The 20,169-nt window shown below is 34.7% G+C and overlaps 1 protein-coding gene across 4 annotated transcripts in view; it reads left to right on the top strand.

Moving 5' to 3' along the window:
• Positions 1-20,169, top strand: part of P4HA1 (prolyl 4-hydroxylase subunit alpha 1) — a 77,503-nt gene that overhangs the window by 30,282 nt on the left and 27,052 nt on the right. For 3 of the 4 annotated variants that reach the window (XR_005357958.1, XM_038534308.1, XM_038534307.1), the window contains 4 exons: positions 4,247-4,486; positions 7,075-7,271; positions 9,360-9,536; positions 13,031-13,101. Coding sequence is in view for 3 of the 4 variants with exons in the window: in XM_038534308.1 (XP_038390236.1) it covers positions 4,247-4,486; positions 7,075-7,271; positions 9,360-9,536; positions 13,031-13,101 (685 nt within the window). In the remaining variant the exon portion in view is untranslated. Of the gene's footprint in view, positions 1-4,246; positions 4,487-7,074; positions 7,272-9,359; positions 9,537-11,920; positions 11,992-13,030; positions 13,102-20,169 lie in introns of all 4 variants that reach the window. The other variant, XM_038534309.1, reaches the window with a different exon arrangement.

The following is a 20,169-nucleotide window of genomic DNA, read 5'->3' as shown; positions in this document are numbered from 1 at the left end:
CACCCAAGGGTCCCTCCACGAGTGTCATCTAATTGTTGTGGCAGTCTTTGATGATCATTGCCTAGAACTATTTCATTAGGGGTTGAAAAATAGTGATTTTATTATCTTATTCCTTCTGCTTTATTAGCTGTAATTCTATTAGTAGAAACTTTCTTTCAGGAACCATTTGGTTACCCTGAAATAGAGTTTATATATGAAGGGCAAGATAAATTTATTTTTCTTATATTGATTTTCAGAGTAATGAGTTGTTTTTCTTATATCAGTTTTCAGAGTAATGAGTTGATGATGTAATAACTCCTAGTAGTGACCAGTGATTTTGATCTGAAATATCACTATAAACTCATGGATTTTTATATATTTTTATATTTCTTTTTTTAAAATTTTTATTTATTTATGATAGGCACACAGTGAGAGAGAGAGAGACAGAGACACAGGCAGAGGGGGAGAAGCAGGCTCCATGCACCGGGAGCCCGACGTGGGACTCGATCCCAGATCTCCAGGATTGCGCCCTGGGCCAAAGGCAGGCGCCAAACCGCTGCGCCACCCAGGGATCCCTATTTTTATATTTCTATTATATTAATTATTCATTTGATGCCCAGTTATCCTGTTTGAGGCCAGTGGGACTCTCTTTAGATTGGCTAATTTGTTTTTTTTGTGATGATCCTATTATTCTTTGCTAGCAAGGAAATTTAATTTTTTGGCACAGTTTTTCCAAGCTTATCTTATAAATTTCTACCCAAAGCAGGGAGAATCAGATCTTGCATAGTGAACCTTGATCCTTTTTAATGGGGAATGACATTTAGGGAGTAGAGTGTAGCTAGGTTCTAGGGATGTCTATTGCTAGAAGTTTGTCATTGATTCTAGGTCTTTTCAACAGACAGAGGTAGGAAATACATGAGTTGATGTTGTTAGTTCCAATTCAAATATTATAGGGTTTATATACTTCTATCTCTTTTGTGTTGAGACTCTTGGTACCGCGGTCCCTGGGTGGCTCAGCGGTTGACCACCTGCCTTCAGCCCAGGGCAGGATCCTGGAGTCCTGGGATTGAATCCCACGTCGGGCTCCCTGGGGGAGCCTGCTTCTCCCTCTGCCTGTGTCTCTGCCTCTCTCTCTCTCTCTCTCTGTGTCTCTCATGAATAAATAAATAAAATATTAAAAAAAATAAAAAGAGGGGATCCCAGGGTGGCTCAGCAGTTTAGCGCCTGCCTTCGGCCCAGGGCATGATCCTGGAGTTCCGGGATTGAGTCCCGTGTCGGGCTCCCTGCATGGAGCCTGCTTGTCCCTCTGCCTGTGCCTCTGCCTTTTTCTCTCTGTGTCTCTCATGAATAAATAAATAAGATCTTTAAAAAAATATTTAAAAAATTATCTTTCTTAATGGAGAATGCTATTCCGTTATGTTGACATATCAGCCTTTACATTTCCTTGCTTTTAGTTTTATTACAGTTTTTAGCTACAATATTTGGCTCAGCTATAAAAATTGTTTATACAAGGTGTTTCTTCTTCAAACCCTAGTACTAAACTCAAAATAATAAAAAAATAGTATAAATTCATAGGCATAAAATTACTACTCTTGTTTCATATTGTGTAATGTCTTAAGAGTAAAGTTACCAGTTTTCTTTTCCCTCTCCTATTAAATTTTGCCATTTTATGGTATGATATGACACAAATTTCTGGAGTCATAGTGTACAAATTCCAATTCCGGCTTTGCTGTGTGACTTTGATCACAATAGTTAACCTCTCCCTACCTTAGTTCCTCATCTGCATTGCTTTGAGAATTAAATGAGTGACAAATGCCTAGCACATAGTAAGGCCTCAATAAATGTAGGCTGTTGTCTTAAAGGTATTTTTCTTGAGGGTTGTTTTAATGTCATATTTCTTTAATGATTAAAGAGGCTGTTTTTCCACTTTTTAAAGTTTTTAGTTTCATGTGAGCTATCAAATATCTCCTTTTTTTTTTAACTAGTTTATTTTTTATTCTTTTAAGTAGGCTCCATACCCAACATGGGGTTTGAATTCCCAACCCTGAGATCAGTAGTTGCATGCTCTACTGATTAAGCCAGTCAGGGTGTCCTGTCTCCTTTTCTTTTCTTTTTTCTTTTCTTTTTTTTTTTTTTTTTTTAAAGATTTATTCATTCATTAGAGAGAGAGAGAGAGGGAGAGAGAGGCAGAGACACAGGCAGAGGGAGAAGCAGGCTCCATGCCGGGAACCTGATGCGGCACTCGATCCCCGGACTCCAGGATCGCACCCTGGGCCAAAGGCAGACGCCAAACCTCTGAGCCATCCAGGGATCCCCCCTGTCTCCTTTTCTTAAGACAGAAGTTTTACGTCACAAACTAGTTGACCTACCAGCACTAAAAGCACAACTAATTAAAGATTGATGTTAGACGTCACCAAAATTAAAACTTCTGTACTTTAAAGTACACTATTAAGAAAGTGAAAAGACAACCCATACAGTGAGAGAGCATGTGTGAACATCATATTTCTGACCAGGGACTTGTAGCCAGAATATATAAAGAACTCTAAAAGTAATAAAAAGAATCAGATTTTTATTTTATTTTATTTTATTTTATTTTATTTTATTTTATTTTATTTTTTATTTTATTTATTTTATTTTATTTTAAAGGAAAGGAGAACTTTCCTTTTTTTTTTAATTTTTATTTATTTATTTATGATAGTCACAGAGAGGGAGAGAGAGGCAGAGACACCGGCAGAGGGAGAAGCAGGCTCCATGCACCGGGAGCCTGATGTGCGATTCGATCTTGGGTCTCCAGGGTCGCGCCCTGGGCCAAAGGCAGGCACTAAACCGTTGCGCCACCCAAGGATCCCCAAGAATCAGATTTTTAAATGGGCAAAGGATTTGAGTGGACATTTTCCCAAAGATGATACACAAATGGATAATAAGTATGTGAAAAGATGCTCAGCATCATCATTAGGGAAATACAAATCAGAAGCGTAATGAAACACTACTTTATACCCAATAGAATGGCTATAATCAAAACAAATGGACAACAAGCATTAGGATGTGGAGAAGTTGGAAACTTCATATATTGCTGGTGGGATTGTAAAATGATGTAGGTATTTGGAGAACAGTTTGGCAGTTCCTGAAAATGTTAAAGCATGGAGTTGCCATGGGACCTAGCAAGTCCACTGCTAGATATAAGAATAATGGAAACAAATGTTCATGGAGAAACTTGCACATGAATGTACATAGCAGCATTATTCATTAAGGTAAAAAAAAACTAGAAATAACTCAAATGTCCATCAACTGATAAACAAAATATAGTCTTTCCATACAGGGGACTACTCTTTGGCAATAAAAAAGATTCTACAACATGAATGAATCTGGAAAACGTTGTGCTGAGTTGAAAGATGCAGTCACAGAAGACCCTATGTTGCATGATTGCATTTATATGAAATAACCAGAAATAGGCAAATCTATAGATCCAGAAAGTAGATCAGTGGTTGTTTAGGGCTGGGGCAAGGAGGGGGAGATAATGAGTAGTGACTGCTGATGGGTACAGGGTTTCTTTTTGGGGTAATGAAAATGTTTTATTTTTTTTTAAGATTTTTAAAATTTATTTAATCATGAGAGACACACAGAAAGAGGCAGAGACACAGGCAGAGGGAGAAGCAGGGCCCGTGCAGGGAGCCGGATGAGGGACTGGATCCTGGGTCTCCAGGATCACGCCCTGGGCCAAAGGCGGTGCTAAACCGCTGAGCCACCTGGGCTGCCCAATGAAAATGTTTTAAAATGAGATTGCAGTGTTGGTTGCACAACTCCGAATATACTAAAGACTATTGTATTCTTTAAATGGGTGAACTTTATGGTATGTAAATCATACATCATTAATGGTGTTGAAGGGAAAAGGGAAGGAACCAATCAATTTATAGGTCTGCTTCTCTTCCTGTCCATTCATTTTTGCCCAAATTGTTGGTTAGGAGTAAGATATATGTCCTATGGGGATTCCTGCTGTGGTAAAAAACTGCGTGCTTCAACTTAATTGATGTTTCATTTTGGCGTGATGGCTGATAATTAAAGTCTTGAGTTTTCTGGGTACACGGCCCTAATGTAATTTTTACCATGTTTCATTCCCCTTTAGATTGTCCTTTGTTCATAAACTTAGGATAATTCTTGATTTCCTACCTCAGAAGGTTGTTTTAAAGTTCAAATGAAAGTGAGATAGCACTTTGAAAGCTGTATACTCCTAAATATTTCTGAAGTTCTCTTTCTTTTCTTTCCATAGGAGTAAAACATAAATCTTTTCTAACAGTTGAAGACTGTTTTGAGTTGGGCAAAGTGGCCTATACAGAAGCAGATTATTACCATACAGAACTGTGGATGGAACAAGCACTAAGGCAGCTGGATGATGGCGAGGTCTCTACCATTGATAAAGTCTCTGTTCTAGATTATTTGAGTTATGCGGTATACCAGCAGGGAGACCTGGATAAGGCACTTTTGCTCACAAAGAAGCTTCTTGAACTTGGTATGTTAATTTGGTCTGATTCAAGATTTTGTGCATATATAATTCTGATATATGTCTACGTGTTTTGTCTTCTACAATGATAAATAAATATATATATATATAATTCTGATATATGTAATTCTGATATATGTCTGTTTTGTCTTCTACAATGATAAATATATATATATAATTCTGATATAGGTGTAATTCTGATAAGTAATTCATCATATAGCTTTGGTACTTTTTTTTCTTTTTCAAGTCTTTATTTAAATTCTAGTTAGTCAACACACAGTGCAATATTATCTTCAGGTGTACACTTTAGTGGTTCATTACCTACACACAACACCTGGTGCTCACCACAAGAGCCCTCCTCAGTTCCCATCACCTGTCTAACTCATCCTCTACCCACTTTGCCTTCAGTAACCATCAGTTTGTTCTCTATAGTTAAGAGTCTGTTTCTTGGTTTGCCTCTTTTTTTTTCTCCTCTATGTTCATTTGTTTTCTTTCTTAAATTCTTAAATGAGTAAAATCATATGGCACTTGTCTTTCTCCAACCAACTTACTTCACTTAGTATCATACTCTCTGATAGCTCCATATGTGTCATTACAAATGGTAAGACTTCATTCTTTTTTATGGCTAAGTATTATCCGTTTGGTAGTTTTTGTTATAAGTCAAGAGTCTTTTAGACGAATTTTATCTTCTATAAATTTATATGAATTTATGAAATGAATTTATAGAATTTTATCTTCTATATCTTCTTTCATTTTTCTCAGCTAATGGTGCTATGACAGTGGCTGTTTTTCTGCTGTGTACTCTTCAGGAACTTCAAAATTGGACCTAACCTAGCTAATTTAGTCAAAAATGTTTACTTACCATGTTGTCATATTAAATATTAACCAGTTTCCTTTGAAGAATTTTTTTGTTTTATTGCATTTCATATTTAAAAATAGTGATTTGAAATAGACTGAAAATATATTTGGTTGTCATATTCAAATGTTAGATAATGTGATATCCTGTGAGGATTTTATCACTAATATTTTGAACTCATTTCTCTAAGTATGAACCAGGGACTGTGTGCATCAGAATTACTTGGATACATATTAGAAATGAAAAATTCCCTGATCTCCACCCAAAACCTACTAAGTCAGAATCTCTGGAGGTAGAGTTGTATGCTAATAAGTTCAGGTGGCCTTTGGTATATAATGAAGCTTTAAAACTTTTTAAAAATTAATTATTTTCTGAACAGGTTAATATGTGTATGTCAGAAGAGTCAAACCATTTAAAAGGATTGGTCATCTGAAAATGAACTTCTGACAGGTTATTTCTTGGTCAGGTGAATTAATAAATTAAGATATTAGTTTAAGTATCCTTTTTTCAGTATTTTTTAGAGATTTTCTTTCCCCTCCTGACTTAAAGTCATTATAGGAAATTTTTAAAAATAGAAAAAGATATGGAAGAGTCATCCATAAGCCAGTCATTGAAAGATACTGACAAATTTTGTTTCCTTGTAGTGTAGTATATACTGCCTTCCCTGTGCATATACACTTCTTTCTTTCTTTAACAAAATTAAGATCATACTGTATATCTCAACATATATTATATTGTGAGGAGTTTCTCAAACACAATGTTTTACAAATCTAATGCTAGATTTCCTAAACAGTTAATCTCACAAGTGAAGTTTCTATGTATTGTTCTGCCTTTTTTATTTGGGTGGGTGGGTGGGTGGTGGTGGTGGTGGTTTGGGTTTTTTTTTTTTTTTCTCCTGGATGGGTGGAGTAGTCCTCTTTTCCCCTGCTAAAAGATAGTTTTAAATGATGACTAGCTATTCAGAGGTAGTTAGTGGATTCTGGTTATTTGAAAATTATATCCTTAAGTTTCTCTTTTTCCATCTCACTTAGAATTTTGGGACTGAAATTCACTCAGCCCTCGGAAGTAGGCTATGTTCTGCATTTATAGTGTATCTGTGGTGAATGTTGCTTTTGAACTGTACACTGTCTTTCCCATGATGATTACATTTCAGTCTCAGAAAAATCTTTTCCATTGCTTAAAATAAGTAGAATGAGTAATATTTTAGAATTTATTTGGCATGAAATTGATCATAATTTATTTGGCTGATTAGTAAGTTCCAAAGTAGAATATTTGCTACTTTGAAATAAATGGCTGCTTCCTTCTCCAGAACTCTTTTTGTATATGGTGACTGTATGTGATTCACTTGGGGCAGTTCTGGTTTTTACATACTGTGTCGGTATGATAATTTTTTAAAAGATTTTATTTATTTATTTTAGAGTGAGAGGGCGAGCATGCACAAGTGATGGGCTTTGGGGGGTAGGAAGGAAAGAAACTCAAGCAGACTCTGTGCTGAAATGTGGTGTCAGTGGTAGGGCTCATCCCATGGCCCAAATCAAGCCCAAACTGCAACCAGGAGTTGGTTGCTTAATTGACTGAGCCACTCAGGCACCTCTAGCTAAAGTTTTTATTAGTGCCTCCTTTCACTCTCATAAGTGTCTCAGTTTGGAAGGTAAATTATGTGGTCCTCTATTTTTATATTACTATATTCTGATGCTTGAATGACTAAACTTAACCATGGACATGTTTTCTTCCTTAATAGATCCTGAACACCAGAGAGCTAATGGTAACTTAAAATATTTTGAATATATAATGGCTAAAGAAAAAGATGCTAACAAATCTGCTTCAGATGACCAATCTGATCAGAAAACCACACTGAAGAAAAAAGGGGCTGCTGTGGATTACCTGCCAGAGAGACAGAAGTACGAAATGCTGTGCCGTGGGGAGGGTATCAAAATGGTAAAGTGGAAAAGCCAATTGTGTGTGTGTATGAATGTGTGTGTGTTTGTACATAGTTCTAGAGAGAATCAGAGTTCTTTTATATTTAAGCATGTGTGATAAAAATTAGAATTAACTGCTTAAAATATTAGTCTGCTAAATCACCTTATTGTGGATGTCGCACTTAATATGCTCCAACTATTCATAAAATAATCTTACAATAAAACTTTGAATCATTATGCCATTTTGTAAATTTTTTGTAATATAACTCTTTGCATAGGCCAAAAGAAGCTTATTTTTATAAGATGGAGGATCAGATAATTAAGGGGAGTGATAAGGTGGTTTTTAAAAATATTTTAATGCAAAAGAGATTTCCACAGTCTTAAGCAGAAACAATATACTGTCTTAAACCATCCTATAAAACAAAGAACACATCTATACAATAATCTCTTATGGTTTTGCTCCTAGTTGACCTTGACAGGATTGCTTAGTGAAATGTATTAGTCTATTTAGGAAATACTTAAAATGCAGAAAGTGTTTCAACAGATTTTGGCTTTCACATTTATTTATTTTATTTTATTTATTTATTATTATTTTTAAAGATTTTATTTATTCATGAGAATACACAGGAGAGAGAGAGAGAGAGAGAGAAAGGCAGAGACATAGGCAAAGGGAGAAGCAGGCTCCATGCAGGGAGCTTGATGTAGGACTCGATCCCGGGTCTCCAGGATCATGCCCTGGGCTGAAGGCAGTGCTAAACCGCTGAGCCACCCAGGCTACCCCAGATATTTTTTTATTGCCCTTAATAACTCTTAAAGACAAGATCAAAATAGAACCATAGGTATAAAACAGAAGTCTGCTTAATTTGGCAGTTTGTAGATATGACATAACACATCAACACTGCCCAGAATCAAAGGATCATCTTTATTCTCAGAATAAATTCACCTCATTATTGTATCAGACACAATAAATAAATCTTTACTTTTTTTTTAAATTTTTTTTTTAATTTTTTTAATTTATGATAGTCATACAGAGAGAGAGAGAGAGGCAGAGACATAGGCAGAGGGAGAAGCAGGCTCCATGCACCGGGAGCCCGATGTGGGATTCGATCCCAGGTCTCCAGGATCGCGCCCTGGGCCAAAGGCAGGCGCCAAACCGCTGCGCCACCCAGGGATCCCTAAATAAATCTTTAGATTTGACTCTAGAGGTAAAGGAGAATAAGCATGCATCATTATTTGTCTTAGTATGTTAGCTAATAATTTAAAAAAAACTAATATTCCTATAGATGATATACTTGTTTAATCAAGTGAAGAATTAGCAATGGATAACTTATTTAGTTAATATAGAAAGCAAGGAACATTTATTTGTTTTGTTGATCACTCTATTTTTGATACCCATCAAAAAAAACTTGCCTTCTTTAATAACTTTCTTTTTTTCAAAATTAGTCATTTTCATCTTTGCTTTTTAAAACTAAATTTATTTTTTTTTATTTTTTTATTTTTTATGATAGGCACGCAGTGAGAGAGAGAGAGAGGCAGAGACACAGGCAGAGGGAGAAGCAGGCTCCATGCACCGGGAGCCTGACGTGGGATTCGATCCCGGGTCTCCAGGATCGCGCCCTGGGCCAAAGGCAGGCGCCAAACCGCTGCGCCACCCAGGGATCCCTAAAACTAAATTTATTTATGGTGCAAGCATATAACTGGGAGATATTTAGGAAAACCAGGTTTTCTTGGTGAGGTTTTGTTTTATTTTTCCTTTTAGAAACTTTTTTTTCTGGAGGCTTCCCAATTACTTCGTGAACTTTGGAGCAGTGCAGGTCATTCATTTCATATTTTCATAAACATTTCATTATTTTTTTCATATTTAAACACCTGAGACATGGGTTAAAAGTGAAACCCCTACCTTTTTTCTTATTTAAGGTCTAGCCTCTCTTCCAGAAAATAATCATTAATTAAACTTACAATCCTGAACATCCTAGATGATGCAAAATACTTGCAGAGTACTGTCTTTTGTATATTCTTTCATGATTATTGTTTCTTTTCTGCATAACAGCAAACATTAAAACTATTATTATTCTAATAGGTTTATCATTTTCTTAACTATGTTTAGACTCCCCGGAGACAGAAAAAACTCTTTTGTCGTTACCATGATGGAAACCGGAATCCGAAATTCATTCTGGCTCCAGCCAAACAGGAGGATGAGTGGGACAAGCCTCGTATTATTCGCTTCCATGATATTATTTCTGATGCAGAAATTGAAATTGTCAAAGATCTAGCAAAACCAAGGGTAAATAATTTTTTCTTTTTTTCTCTCCGTTTACTCTGTGTATCAGTTTTGCCTTTGCAAGATTACAAAAATGGTAATTGATATGGCAATAACCCCACAGATAGTTGTAGATATTGTTGTCACAACATAATGGAGTCGTTTTTTGTTTTTTGTTTTTTGTTTTTTTTTTTCATAATGGAGTCGTTAATAAGCTCTGTTTATACCAGTTCTTCCTCAGTTTGTTGTTAATACAAATAATACCCTGCAGCTGGGTTTTAGGCACTTAATTATGAAAGTCATAGATGAGATTTTTATTCACACTGATTTTATTCACAGATGTTTCCGCATCTTTCTAAAAACGTTTTATATGTATTTTTGAACCCTTTAGTCTCATAGCCTAATCAAAGACTAACTTTCCTATATCTTCTATATTTTTATCTGAAAAAATTCTTTTTTTTTTTTAATCTGAAAGAATTCTTGAAGTATTTTTATTCCCCTTTGGGCACATTGTTACTGGAAGATATAATTGGGCACAAGCATCATGCTAATTTGAAATAAGGACATCATAGTTTTCTGAATTTAACTCACATCATTTATCTTAAGGAAAACAATTAAAAAATTTTTTAAAATTTCAGTTTAACATACAGTGTATTACTAGTTTCAGAGATAGAATTTAGTGATTTATTAAGGGAAACAATGTAAACACAAACCCATAAACTTAGTGTTTAGCATAGAAGTTCTTTTAAGAGAATATGAGAAAGACTATGCTTTATACTCTTGCCTTTTTCCCCCATCACCTTGTTCTTTTTTTTTTTTTTTCCATCACCTTGTTCTTAAAACCTATTTGATCTCATTGATAGTAAAATACAAACTGCCATCACTTTCATAAAGAGATTGTTAAATAAACACCAGGCATATTTGTGCTCTTACCAGGCATATATTGCTCAAAATATTGGCAAGTTTTTTCTGTAACGGTGCAGATAATAAATATATTTTAGGTTTTGCTGACCATACCATCTATCATAAGTATTCAAGTCTGCCATCGTGTGTAAAAGCAGCTATAGGAAATACATAAATGAATGTGGCTATATTTTAATAAAACTTCCAAAAATAGGTGGCAGGCTGTATTTAGCCTATGGGCCATAGTTTGCTGATCCTTACTGTAAAGGTTTAAGTATCTGGATATCTGTACTCAAAATAAATTTAAGGTCAGAATTTTTAAGTTTTACTATTACAAATTAGTACTTCTATCTTTCTTCCTTTCTTTTTCTTTTTTACATTTTAAGTGGAAAAGACTGCTCTAATATGCATAGGTGCTGTCCAAGGGAATTCTTTTAAATATTTCAAACCGAGCACTACTTCTGTTGCATCATATTTTGTCAGTATCTTTTCAGTTTCTATTTTAGATCATTCTTTGTGGTTTGTAAACCCAGTAAACCAAAATATCTTTGTAGAATTTTTATTAAGAATTCATTTCAGTTTAGAGGTCGAGTCTTATATCTCTGGATTTGGAGGCCTCAGTCTTCAAAGGGGATGCTCAGTTGGATTATTTTAATCAAAAATTTCAATGGCAATAAAAATTTTATATTCTTTTGTTAATCTGAGGATCATTTTTTTTAGTTTAAAGTCATCTTGGTTGTCCTCCTTTCTTACTGTTTTTGTACATTTATGAGTTCTTTTTATCTGCCTTTCTGCTAAGTCCAAGATTATTTCACTGTATATGTGAAATATATGAGCAGATATGTTGAAGGAAGAAAAGATGGTCCTTGAAACAAATTTTGAACATTAATGTTTGTAAACAGTTCCATCACTAAAAACAAATTAAAATCAAAAGATTGACATGGATCATTAACTACAAATAGCCTTTTTTTTTTTTTTTTAAAGATTCTTTATTCATAAGAGACAGAGAAAGAGAGGCAAAGACACAAGGCAGAGGGAGAAGCAGGCTCCATGCTGGGAGCCTGATGTGGTACTCTATCCCGGAACTCCAGGATCACACCCTGGGCCGAAGGCAGGCACCAAACTGCTGAGCCACCCACGGATCCGACAAATAGCAATTCTTATAATGATAAATTAGACTTCAAATTTTAGAAATTTCTCTTTCCTCACAGTCCTATTCTCCAACCGCTGAAAGAAATTTAGTTTTTAATCTCTTTTATGTGTATACTCTCCATTCATGCAAAGCAAAAAAAACAAAACTTAAAAAATAACAAAAATATACAAAAAGCTAAAGAGCCAGCTGTCTTTCAAGGCTCAGCACAAGGTGACTGGAAGTCTGTGGAGTTATTTTTTTCTTTTCATCCTCCTTTGTAAAAATCCCAGAATTCTAACTGGTTGGATAAATGTGATTCTTTTTTTTTTTTTTTTGTTTTGTAATGCAACTATTTTGATGGTTGGCTTCACAGCTGAGGCGAGCCACCATTTCAAACCCAATAACAGGAGACTTGGAGACGGTACATTACAGAATTAGCAAAAGGTAAGAGATGTGTATGTTGCATATTTTGCCCTCTAATGAGTGTTTTGTACATCCTACAGGAATATTCATTTAAGGGAAGTAGGTCATTTTCAGTCTCCAGCTCAAGTCACCGCCTATTTATATACGCATGGATAAACTGCTTTGTGTTTCACAGGTCTTTCCCTTCAACTAGAAGTTCTTTTTTTAATCTTTAATTCGTCTGTTATTTTTAGGGAATTAATATGCTTTGTATCTCTCTTCAGGTCAGGAATCAAATCTCCAGGAAATGGCTTGATACTTGTTTTCTTTTTTCCTTTTTCTTGCAAAAGGGGAAAAAAAAGAAAGAAAAAGAAGCAGCTTGATTAATATGGGAGTAGTCTTTGTTTATATAGTTTTCTCACATTCACAAATCCTGCAGTGAATTCACATCATTCTTCATGGTGATTATATTGGCCTTTGTTCATTCATCTTGTGAAATACCATTGTCATTTTGGAGTAATCTGAATTCCTCCTCTTGGAGTTATTTTAAAAAACTTGCTGACTTGAAAGTTGGCAATGGAAAGAACAGAGTTATGCTTCTGATCTCAGTCTTCCAACTACTAGTACTCATGAACTTACTTGTTTTACTTTGCCAGAGAGACTTAACAGTTTTATCTCAGTGAGAGTTTTAAAAAATAAATTTAAAGAGACTATTAACTATACTTTTGTCAAAAATACTTAAAGGACCTTAAACTTCTAGGTCTGAGAAAGCTCCTGTGAAACCCAGTGCTATAAATCATTTACATACAGCTTTAAATCATTTTTTTTTTTAAAAAAAAGTGAAAGGACAATAAATCTACAACAAAAATATGTCAACCCATTTTCTCTTGATTTGGAAGTGGCTTTTCTTATTGCCACCTGTCTAAATGTTTTTGCTGATTTGAAACCATTACCTACCATCCAGACCAATCTGAACCCTTCCAATCACCTGTGGCTTGGCAAAACCAAACAAAACCAACCAAACAAAAGCCCAAAATTGCCTGCTACGTGAGTAAGTCCTTGTCCTTTCTCTTTTTTGTAGCTGAGCCGAGCTACAGTACATGACCCTGAGACTGGAAAATTGACCACAGCACAGTACAGAGTATCTAAGAGGTAAGGGAGTAATGGAGAGAATTTTAGTCCTATTTGCACCATTTTCTTTCTTGAGAATCTAATTTTCATAAAACCCATGGTGTGGTTTCTAAGACCAAGACTTTAGGCATGACAATCATTCCTGAATTTTCATGATAGACTAAGACGACTAACCCCAGACATGGTTATGGGGCAGTTAATAGAGATTTTCTAGAAGTAGCTTACTAGATTTCAGAATGCCTGCTGAAACTCCCCAGGCCCCATGTGAAACATGAAGTTGTGTTTCCATATTGAAGTAAGAGAAGTTCCCAAAGAACCTTCATAGAAACAAGGCCTAATTTGGCTTCTATAGTAAAGCAAAGATTTAAAAATCTCAGGGTCACCAGAATATAGCTAACTGTAGGTATTGCAAAGTACATACCTTGAAGGATCCCATGACAAATCCTTAAGTCAAATGATTTCAAATTATTTGCTTTTAACAGTGTTTACAGAGAATGTACTTAAGTTATTAGCTGATAAATCACTGAAATAATTTTTAACAGTAGATTCCTGTATAACTCATGTATATAACTTAGAAGGAGCCCACAGAATAAGTGACATTATTCCAACAGGAACTCCTTTTCCATCTACTTCTTTATGTAAAGGAAGTTTCTCAGCTCTCTTAGAAATAAGAATATTGAAAATAAAATAAGCTCCTTCTGTCTCATTAGAAATATCTTAACATATTTTCACTTTTAAATTGGATAATTGTTTAATCACGTTATTTAGAATAATGTAATAATGTATACTAATAATTGTAATCTCATTCCAGAAGACATTATTTTTAACAATTATACCTTTAGGGTAATAGGAATTGATATTTTTATCAATTTATAAAATTTTGTTGTAGAGAAGTTTAATAAAAGACTTTTATGCATATAAATATATTTCTGTAGGACAGGGCTTCTCAACCTCAGCACTATTGATGTTTTGGATCAGATAGTTCTTTGTTGTTTGGGGTTGTCACAGCTTTGTATGATGTTTAGCAGCATCTCTGGCACTCACTAGATGCCAGTAACACCCTTCATCCCAGTTGTGACAATCAGAATGTCTCCAAATATTGCCAGATGTCCCCTGGTAGGCAAAATTCCCACCACCACCCCCAGATTTAACCTCTTCACCCATGTTGAAAGCCACTACTCTAGGGTAAGAATGGAATGAAGATACAGTTCAAGGGAAAAAAAAAAAAGAATGATATAAAATTTCCCAAGTACTAAAAAAATACTTCATTCATGTCATTGTGGTATTTAGATTCCACTGGATATGTTAAAAAAAAAAAAGATAATTTTTTCAGTAATTACTATTTCAGTATGCCAGAATTAAATCCTTTGAAACTATTTGATGAAAAATTTTAGTTGTCAATTAAAAAAATGTGCAGAAACTAAGCACGTAGATTTTAGCAACTATTTTAGGAGTTAGAGGAACAAAAATTTTGAATATTAGTGCTATAAGTCATAGCAAAAGTACTATGAAAGCTGTACAGAATTCATTGTTTCCTTATTCTTTTTGGGCGAAGCTATATGTCCTTCTTATGGTAATAACCTTTAACATGGCCACACACATATCATGGCTTCCTAACTGTGTGCCCCATGCTACCTGCCCCCTGTCCCCAATTAGAAGATATAAAGAAAATTTAATTTCTGTCATTTGAGTTTGATTTCAGGGCGACCAAGGATTTGCAGAAATTAATTTAGATAATGTTTTGATACGTGATTTATAATGCTTCTGTGCATTGTAATTAACTCTAAATTTCAAGTTAAACTTCTTACTTTCCATTCTATTACAGAATCCTATGTCTTAAAAAATTAACCTGTTATAGGTGGGGTAAAAGAAGAAAATTAACCCATTACCTAACTTTTTTTTTAAAGATTTTATTTATTTATTCATAGACACAGAGAGAGAGAGAGGCAGAGACACAGGCAGAGGGAGAAGCAGGCTCCGTGCAGGGAGCCCGATGTGGGACTCGATCCTGAGTCTCCAGGATCACACCCCAGGCTGCAGGCAGCGCCAAACTGCTATGCCACCAGGGCTGCCCCATTACCTAACTTTTTAAAGAAAATAAGCCATTATATATTTCATCAAAGATTACTACATAGTTTTAGGCATTTTTACTGTCATGAGCCTTGTATCTAAATTTTCCAGATTTGGATGCCTTTAGGAAGTGCATAAAATTTCATGAACTTAGTTCTTTGGAAGTCATTTTTGGAAATTTTTTATATATACAATGGACCTTTTGAAGAAATATCCAGCCCACAGTCATTGGACTCTTACCAATAAGGCAAAATAAATTACACTTGGAAAGGTGATCTTAAATAAAAAAAAAAAAAAAAAAAGGAAAGGTGATCTACGATCTTTTTTTTTCCCTTAAGAACCAAATATTTCTAAACATTTGAGCTTATTTTTAAAATACTCTAATTTTATACCTCTGAAAAGCAGTTTCATTGGATTTCTTTAGAAAAACACAACCATACTTTATTTTGTCTATGGCAATAGAAGACCTTAACCAGCAGCCATAGAAGCATTGGAAGACACACCAGAATAAATTTACTCGGTCTCAGCATAGTATGCAGTGTGTGTTTGTGTTCAAAACAACCTAGTAACAATGGAGTTCCACAGCACAGTGATACTCATATTTACTCTTAAGGAAAATTGTTCAGCAAGTCTTTTAAAAATAAAATGCATATGTTAAGAGAGAGGCCTTAACTGTTAAGGAATTTGCTCCATAACATATCCTAAACCTTTCGTATTTTAACAAATAAAAAATTTTTGCTATTTTGGGAATTTATTAGCTCTATCAAGACATTTTCTACCCATTACTGGGAATTGGAATTTTGAAGATTCCTACAAGTGAAATAAATGAGTGTTTTATGTTTCCTTCACACATTATAACTCTGAAAAAGGCATCTCAAATGTAAAATAGAAAAATTAATATGTACTAATATTAGTTAATGTAGTTCCTTTTGCTGTGGGAACATCTGTATTTTGAATGGGTCAGAAGGGAATTTCAAATATCTGTATTTTGAGAAATTTCTAAGTGATTGCATCATCTTCCATGGAAGGAAAAATATGTTCCAGCATCCTAGCAAATAGAATTTTATTTGGGTAAAGTATGTGTGGAAATCTATTACTGTTTATTTATTGACTGTATTTTAACTTTTGGTAAGTCATCTCTGTCCTTCACAGTATTTAAAAAAAAAAAATTTACTACAGCTTGTTAATGGAGATGCTAATGATTTGGGCTGAGTCAGAGAAATGGAATTCTGGTTTTAGAAAGGTAAACATTGAGTTACATGCTCTAAAAAAAGACAGTTATGTGAGCTCATAAAGTCCTGTTAAAGTAATATTAAGAGATATGCAAATAAACAATCTAGTGTGGTAGAAAAAGCTTCTTTGATTCTGGGGAGTTATTTTTGGAAGTGGTTTTCATTTTCCTACTCTGATACACATTTTCCTATAATATATTTCCTTATGCTTATTTAATTTACTCATGTAAATAAGGAGCAAATATGATATAAAAGCATATTAATATTTTACAGAACAGGGGCAAATACAAATATCTGTGAATTTCAGATATTTTTTTAAATTGAAGTCACTTTTAACAATGGCATTGCCCTCTGTTAGGTTGAACAGTGGTTCTCAGATTGAGATTAACTGAATCGGACAGATCTATAATGTCATTGTCTAATTGTCCCACTAAAAACCAGAGGACCAGGATGAATTTCCAGGCTAGATGATAACTCTTTCTTTGTTAACCATCAAGCACTTACAGAAGAAGACTTAGGGTCCAGAATTATTTTTTGCCCTTGCAAAAAAAAAAAAATCACAGTTTTTATATTAGCTAATTGTAAAATGTCAATTTTTACATGTGTTGGGTTAGAAGGAGAAGCTAGTGCAAATTTTATCATTCACATTTTCCTTCGGAGGCTTTTTGCCAAAACCTCCAAAATGATAGTGACTGTCTATTTATTTGAACATGATGTCCTTATTAATATATTAAAAATATAGTCCTGCAGTGTGAGAATGTTGCTTCTTACTCAAATAAAGCATTCCAGGAAGACCTAGGTGGCTCAGTCAATTAAGTTTTTGACTCTTGATCTCAGCTCAGGTCTTGATTTTGGGGTTGTGTGTTCCAGTCCTATGTTGGTGGGGTATGGAGCCTACTTAAAAAAAAAAAAAGAAAGCATTCCAGTAATGCTGTAAAACAAATTATATATTAAAAGAAACGGGGCAGCCTGGGTGGCTCAGCAGTTTAGCGCCTCCTTCAGCCCAGGTTGTGATCCTGGAGACTGGGATCAAGTCCCACGTTGGGCTCCTTGAGGAGAACCTGCTTCTCCCTCTTCCCTGTGTCTCAGTCTCTCTCTCTCTCTCTCTCTTTCATGAATAAAAAAATAAAATAAAATCTTAAAAAAAAAAAAGAAATGTTGAAACATTACTCTGAATGTACAACTTAGATCTGGGGTTCCTATGATTAAGACCAAAAGGAATGTATTTTGTGTTATCTAATTAGTAATGAAAAATACTGTACTTTACATTCTAACTTGATTAAAAAATACTGAATACTGGGAACCTTGATTTAATTTAATGGAGGAATAAGACTTTTAAATCCTGAAGAATAGACAGTTAATATATATTACAGTATCCTTATTACCTCCACTGAATCTTTTAGCAGTGTTAAAACAATTTAAATTCAGGGCTGATTTCTTAGACTAACTGATAGGTCTGTAACAATGTTGCTGAAGACAGATTAGCAGTTGGCATCCAGATGAACAAAATATTTTATTTATTTATTTATTTATTTATTTATTTATTTATTTATTTATTAATTATTTTTAACAAAATATTTTAAACATATAGAGTTCTCCAGCTAAAGAGAATCCTTTTATATTTTGGAGAGGTTTTCACGTGAAAGTCAAATTAAGTAAAATAACTCTACATGCATAAGTAGAATTTATTTTCCTCTCTAGTGACAGTAATAGAACCGTAATTAAGATAAGTTCTTTTTAACCTTTAATCATTAGTAACTTTAACTGCTAAGCCTCAGACCTTCCTTTGAGATCATTTATGGTATAACAAAAAGTGCAAATTAAAACTTCAAAAGATGGGGAATCCCTGGGTGGCTCAGCGGTTTGGCGCCTGCCTTCGGCCCAGGGCATGATCCTGGAGTCCCAGGATCGAATCCCACGTCAGGCTCCCTGCATGGATCCTGCTTCTCCCTCTGCCTGTGTCTCTGCCTCTTTCTCTCTCTGTCTCTCATGAATAAATAAATAAAATCTTTAATAAATAAAACTTTAAAAGAAATCTAAACAATTAACATTAAAATGTTTTTCCCTTAAGATTAGGAAAAATTTAAAAGATTGATACTGGCAAGGATTTTCTGAAAGGGCACTCATAAATGCATAGTAAAAGTATAAAATACCTTTTTGGAGAACAATTTGACATCATTCATCAAAATGTAAAGTTGTCTAGCAGTTCCACATGTAGGAGTTTAACCTACAGAGAGGTATTCCCACAGTGTGCAAAGATATAAAAAAATTTTCATTACAGTATTATTTGTAATGGAGGAAAAGTAGAAATAGCCTTATTTAACCAGTGCTTTATTGGTAGATCTTCATGGTCATTTTAGAAGTAAAGAAACTTTATTTTAAAATGAAAAGCAGGGGCACACCCAGGTTGGTGGCTCAGTTGGTTGAGCATCTGACTCTTTGTTTTGGTTCAGGTTGTGATAATCAGGGTCATGAGATCCAGCCTCACATCAGGCTCTGCCCTCAGAGCGGAGTCTGCTTGGGATTCTCTCTCTCTCTTCCATCTTCCTCTGTCTCTCTTGCTCATGCTCACATTCTCTCTCAAATAAATAAATCTTTTAAAATAAAAAAATGAAAACCAGTAGCTAAAAAACAGCATGGAATGGGAATATAAAGTGATATAGTTGTTATGGAAGAGAGTCTGGTATTTCCTCAAAAAGTTAAACACAGGATTACTATATGGGCCAGAAATTCCACTGCTAGGTATACACCCAAAAGAATCCAAAGGAGGGACTCAAGCAGGTACTTGTACACTCAAATTCATAACAGCATTACTCACAATAGCCAAAACGTGGAAGCAACCTAGGTGCGCATGAATAGATAAGCAAAATGTTGTATATCTATATAATGGAATATTATTCAGCCTAATAAAGTAATGGAATTCTGATACATGCAACAACATGGATGAACTTTGAGGATATTCTATTAAATGGAGTAAGACGAGGATAAATATTATGTGATTCTATTTATAGGAGGTAACCAGAATGAAAAATTCATGCGGACAAGAAGTGAATTAGAGGTTACTAATTCACTAAGGGGCTAAGAGAAGAGGGAAATGGCAAATTATTGTTTAGTGGGTACAGAATGCAGTTTGAGATGATGAAAAGTTCTGGAAATAGTGGTGATCATTGCACAACTTGTTGAATGTACTTAATGGCATTGAATTTTACACTTAAAAATGCTTAAAGTGGTAAATTTTATATTAATGTGTTTTTTACCACAATAGTTTTTTTTTTTTTTTTTAACTGAGGTTCTATGTGTATTGACTTGGAAAAGTGTCAGAAGTATTTTCAGGGACAAAAAAGTGAATGTGTTTATTGATGTGGAGATTGGAAGGTGGGTAGATTTCTATTTTTAAAAAAATTCTCTCTGGGGACGCCTGGGTGGCTCAGTGGTTGAGCATCTGCCTTCTGCCCAGGGCGTGATCCTGGAGTCCTGGGATCAAGTCCCACTCATATCGGGCTCCCTGCATGGAGCCTGCTTCTCTCTCTGCCTGTGTCTCTGCCTCTCTCTCTTTCTTTCTCTCTCTCTCTCCCTCTCTTTCATGAATAAATAAATAAAATCTTTTTTAAAAAATTCTCTCTGTATATTTGTTTCCATACAGGGAAATGTTGAGAGGATAAGTACCTATTTATTAGTACCGTGTATCCGTAAGGAGTGGGACTAGGAAAAGGACTTTATATACTTTTGTATCGTTTGAAACTTTTATAAATATTTTTAAAAATAGCTTTATTGGGAGATACACATA

Source organism: Canis lupus, chromosome 4, assembly GCF_011100685.1.
Source record: "Canis lupus familiaris isolate Mischka breed German Shepherd chromosome 4, alternate assembly UU_Cfam_GSD_1.0, whole genome shotgun sequence".
In the NCBI taxonomy this organism is placed as follows: domain Eukaryota; kingdom Metazoa; phylum Chordata; class Mammalia; order Carnivora; family Canidae; genus Canis; species Canis lupus.
Note: the sequence above shows the minus strand (reverse complement) of the source record. Positions and strands in the feature narration are given on the sequence as shown.